Raw genomic sequence first — 5,349 nt, forward strand, 5'->3', positions numbered from 1 at the left:
GCTTAGTGTTTATAGTTTTTTATGGTGAATATAACAACTCAATTTTGTTTTGCTTCAGTAATGGCTATGATTGCTAATAGTGTAACAAGTGATTTATTAGGTACACTGAATGGGCTGAGTCAAAGTTTAGTGGCATTGTTTAGGTTATTTGCACCCTTAATTTCATCTCCTTTGATAGCTTGGTCATTTACTCAAAAATTCCCTTTCAATGCTCATTTTACTTTCTTTGTCATGGCTGTTGTTCCTTTAATCAATTTCTTGTTATTGTTATTGATTCCCAAGTCAATTAACTATCCAAAAGAAGAAGTTCAATACACTAAAATTATTGAACTTGACAATATAGAAGACAAAAATGATATACAACAGAAAGATGAAACTACACAACAAGACGTTAATCCAACAAACCAAACTAACACTACTAAAGCTGACTCTTCTGAAGAACAAGTTAACGCCATTATTATTGATGAAGGTGAAAACCAAATTGAACTTTAATTAAGAAATAGTAAATAGATTTAAAACTTTACTTTCTTTTCATTAATTGATTTATTTCGTTCATATTTTGATTAAAAGGTTAAATAAACTCTGCTTGATAGATTTAAAGCTTTGTTAATCACTTTTTTATTACATCCAATAAAGATAAATAATATGATTTAATGCATATTTATGTTATTCTTCTCTTTTTTATTTAACTTATTCATGTACTTTAATTAGTTTATCTATTAGAATTTTTTTTAATACAACTCATTATCAAATCATATTATCATTGTTATGAAATAATATCTTGAGTATTGTAAAGAAAGGTAAACAAGAAATAAACAATCAAGAATGTACAAGAGAATGATGAAATAGTAATAAAATGTGTATTAGAATGGTAAAAGGAATACAACGAAAAAGTGAATAAAAAGAGAATAAGAAATGAAAGATAAATAAGAAAATATGAACAAATAGAATGATGGTAAAGACAATACCAACAAGAAATATAGAATAATAACAAAGAATGAAATTAAAATGAAAATAAGAGGTAAATTGAAAAAGGAGAATATGAAGAAATCAAAAATAATTAATAAAGAAAAAAAAACAATGATATTATACAACAGGAAGTATATTCAATCCAAAATAAAATGAAAATGGAGAAAGTTAAAGATTCAATCAAAGAAAAATACAAGAAAATAAAGAAATAGAATAATAAATAAAGTGAATGAATTAGAATGAATTAGTTAAATAAGAAATTAAGAAATGAACAAATTGAAAAATAATAAAATATGAAAAAAGTTGATAACTGTGTGTTAATGGTTTATTTTTTATTGTTCATTGTTCAGTGCAGATTATTCACTTTGACTTATAAAAGGTTTTTTTTTCAGCAAACATTGGCTTATTCTTTGCTTTTAGTTGTTGAAATGTGAGAAATTCATTTCTTCATATTTATTTTATAATAGAGTATTTTATATATCTGATTTAAATATTCATCATTTAAGTATGTTTGATTTTAATGAGTACTAAAATCTTCTTCTTTACTTTCTTGTTTTAAGAAGAGTATATAATTACTACTACATTATTATGGACAATTTTCATTTTAGTCTTAACCATAATAACAGATCCTTTTCATTGATAATGTATATTATCAAATACACTTGTATCTTAACAAGTAAATAAACTATCATCTTTATAAATAAGCACACATTTATTATCAATCAGATTCAATCAACATAAATAATGATTAGTGATATTCTTACAATATTGGCATGATGTTTTCTAACAAAATATAACACATGTCCATACGATAAATGTTGGATTCGAGACATGATTTATTTTGTGGTTCTGTGTAGTATCTCTGACATGTTATCTTCGAATCTTAATAAATAAAAATAAAATAATTATAGATAAATATCATTATTAATTTATTATAAATTTTATTATATAATATTGTTATTTAAAATTAAAAAAAATAAAATATTATTTCTGTTTAATGAATAAAATAATAAATAAAATGATGTGTTATAAATGTGTATTTAGTTATTTAATCATCTTATTTTAATCTGATATAATTAAATTAAAATGGAATCAGTGATGAATAATCAATTAATTAAAGAAGTAGTGGAAACACTTCCAAATATTCAACAATCAATTGATGATATTAATAAACAATATCAATATTATTTAGGAAGTATTAAAAATAAAATATTTGAAATAAAAGCAGATGAAACATATTCAGAAGCTATTAAAAGAGGAGAGGGAATATTTGATAGGATGGATGAAGTGGTTAGAAGAAGAAGAATAGTAATAGAAAAAAGTCAAGAAACAATAAATAAAATAGAAACAATTAAGAATAAAATGGAAAAGATAGTAGAAGAATGTAATGATGATGAAGAAACAATAAATAAAGCTAAGAATGAACTAATAGATAAAATCATTCACATGGAAGAAATGAATAAAGAAGATAAAATTAAGAAATTAGGAGAAGAAATTAACAATATTAAAACAAAATTTAATAAAAATAAAGAAGAATGGTTTACACAATATAGTGATTATTTAGAGAGGAAGATGAGAAAAGAAGAAAAAGAAAGACAAAAGAAAGAAGAAAAGAGAATGAGAAAGAGAAAAGAATACGAAGAGAGAAAGAGAAAAAAAGAAGAAAAAAAGAGATTAGAAAAAGAAATAATAAAAACTATAACAAAGAAGACAATTAAAGAAATGAAACAAATAGAAAAATGGACGTCAAGAGAAGTAGGAAATATCCTATTTGATTCAGATAATGATAATTGGAATAAGAATACATCCGTATTTGATCAAAGAATAATAAATAAAGAACAATATAATAATTATTATTGAAGATACAAATGGAAATAAATTTGGAGGATATGTTAATGAGAAAATTGATAAAGTTAGTAATTGGAACTGGATAAATGATCCAAAATCATTTTTATTTTCATTAAAATCAAATGGGAGAATAAAAGGAATGATGAAATTTGATATTAATGAACCACAACACGCATTTAAATTATACAATCAATCAGATGATTGTTTGTTTAAATTTGGACATTATGATGATATTTTTGTTTTTAAAGAAAATAATAAAACATATTCACATTATATTCAAGATTCATATGAATATAAAGGAACATCATATGCATTTTGTGGAAAACAATATCCCGATTATTGTTTCACACCAGAACGAATCATTGTAATTGAAATGAAATGATTTTTATTCATTATTATTTATTTGAAATATAAAAATTAAAAAAGAATATAAAATAAAATTAATAAATAAATATGAACATTTCATCTATCAATGAATGAAATGATGAATATAAAAATGTTCGTATTTCATTCTTGTTTTATTTTATTTGAAATAATCATATTCATTGTGTTAATTTAATAAATAATAAAAAGAAATAAGAATAAAAGATAAATAAAAATATAATAAAATATTTATTTTATTCTTTTTATTTATTTTTTATTTTATTTATATTATTTTATATTTATTTATTTTATTCTTCTTCTTTTATCTTTATATCTATTATATATTTCTTATTTTATTATTTATGTTATATTCTTATATCTTTTTATTCTTATTTTATATTTATTCATTATTATTTATTTCATATTAACAATGATAAATATCAATACAACATATATTAAATAATAATAATAATAATAATAATAATAATAATAATAATAATAAAATATAAACAAACAATATAAACAAATATAAAATGATAAAATCAAATATAATAAATAATAAAAATAAGAATGATTATATCTTATTTTATTATTATATTCTTCTTTATATTCTCTTATTTTATTATTTTATATATAATTTATAAATTATCATCAATACAAGAAATCAACATATGAAACAATGTTCAAATATAATGACACCACCATGATATAGAACAAACAAATAATATCAAAAAGTGATTGATAATATCACAAAAGACCAGACATATATGTATTAGATAAAAAGAATAAAACTGGTCTAATATTTGATATGAATATTATTGCAGACCACAATATTAATAGAGCTTATTGGAAGAAAAGAAATATGAATAAAGAAATAAAAATAGAAAGAAGGAGAGAAAAGAAAAGATATCAAAATAAATCGAGTAGTAATTTCTCTAAATTAATTAACAAATATAGAAAATATGAGATTAATAAAAGAATTAAAAATTGAAATAAACATGACAACAAAAATCAAAAACTGTAATTAAATACATGGTGGATGTCATGAAACATTGCTTCTACTACAATAAAACATACTCGATAGAGATGCTAGACAATGGGCCATAACTGTGAATAATTTCCAGTGATCAGGGAACATAAAGGATAACTCTATAAATACTTAAATTATTTATTTTTCATATTTATTTCGTTTATCAATTTAATTTTATTATTTTCTGTTCCTTAACACAAGATTTATTCTAATTTTTTTGTGTTTTATTATGAAGATCTTTGAAAAAATTAAAAAAACTTAAAAAAAATAAGATGCAAGTTGCTGAATATTCATCATTGATAGATTCTACAATCAAACGAAAAGTTATTGAGGGGACAATTCCTATAATTGTTAGAATTCCGTTTAAGAGTGAAGAGAAATTTACATTATATAATGTATCTCGGAATGAATATTTACCAGTTTTATTAAAGAATTCATTAACAGAATTTCTTCAAGAAGTAGAACAACCAATTAGTTCAGTTACTTATACAGTAAATGAACAAAATGTTAAATGGTATTTTCCTATTGGAATAATATTTGATGCACTTCATAATGGTAGTTTACCAATGGAAATAACGATTGGGATTAATCAAAACCAATCAACATTTCAACCATATGAAAATGAAGAAACAATCAAAAATTATCATATACAACAATTAAAAGAAAGTGTATATTTACGTTATGGTTCTATTCAAACTATTAGACAATTAGCAGTAGAATCAATTACACCATTATGGGAATGTCATACTCAAAATAAATTAGAAGAATATGAACAATTACTTAATCCAATACTTATTACAGGTGAAAATTGGCAAAATATTCCAATTCATTGGTATTTTGGTTCACAAAGAAGATATACTGATTGTATTCCTGTTATTATTAATGATCATTTAACAACACTTATTGAAGGTATTCAAATATTTTTAAAAGAAAGAGATATAAATGATAATGATCCTCCTTCATTACAATTATTAAAAACAAATTCATTTGAACAATGTACAGACCTTTGTGTTATTATACAAGGAATAACTATTCCTCTTGATACACCATTATTATGGCTTGCTTTAAATTTGAGTAATTCTGATTTATTCCTTCATGTTATCATTAGAAAAACTGATGAACTTTTAATCGTAATTAAA

The 5,349-nt window shown here is 21.8% G+C and overlaps 1 protein-coding gene across 1 annotated transcript, besides 10 other annotated features; it reads left to right on the plus strand.

Moving 5' to 3' along the window:
• Positions 1-21: 21 nt before the first annotated feature.
• EDI_305060 (uncharacterized protein) lies at positions 22-492 on the plus strand (the record flags this gene model as incomplete). The annotated part of the gene is made up of 1 exon (XM_001739952.1): positions 22-492. The coding sequence occupies one exon, from the start codon at positions 22-24 to the stop codon at positions 490-492; it is 471 nt and encodes a 156-aa protein (XP_001740004.1).
• Positions 493-896: 404 nt separating this feature from the next.
• Positions 897-1,076: a microsatellite.
• A 37-nt stretch (positions 1,077-1,113) lies between these two features.
• Positions 1,114-1,263: a microsatellite.
• Positions 1,264-1,266: 3 nt separating this feature from the next.
• Positions 1,267-1,853: a repeat region.
• Positions 1,854-1,908: a sequence feature (AT_rich).
• Positions 1,909-2,634: a repeat region.
• Positions 2,364-3,751: a repeat region.
• Positions 3,669-3,788: a repeat region.
• A 6-nt stretch (positions 3,789-3,794) lies between these two features.
• Positions 3,795-3,829: a sequence feature (AT_rich).
• A 3-nt stretch (positions 3,830-3,832) lies between these two features.
• Positions 3,833-4,356: a repeat region.
• Positions 4,357-4,452: 96 nt separating this feature from the next.
• Positions 4,453-4,481: a sequence feature (AT_rich).
• Between the last annotated feature and the right edge of the window lie 868 nt (positions 4,482-5,349).

The sequence above is a fragment of the Entamoeba dispar genome, genomic scaffold (assembly GCF_000209125.1).
Source record: "Entamoeba dispar SAW760 scf_1105229462595 genomic scaffold, whole genome shotgun sequence".
In the NCBI taxonomy this organism is placed as follows: Eukaryota; Evosea; order Mastigamoebida; family Endamoebidae; genus Entamoeba; species Entamoeba dispar.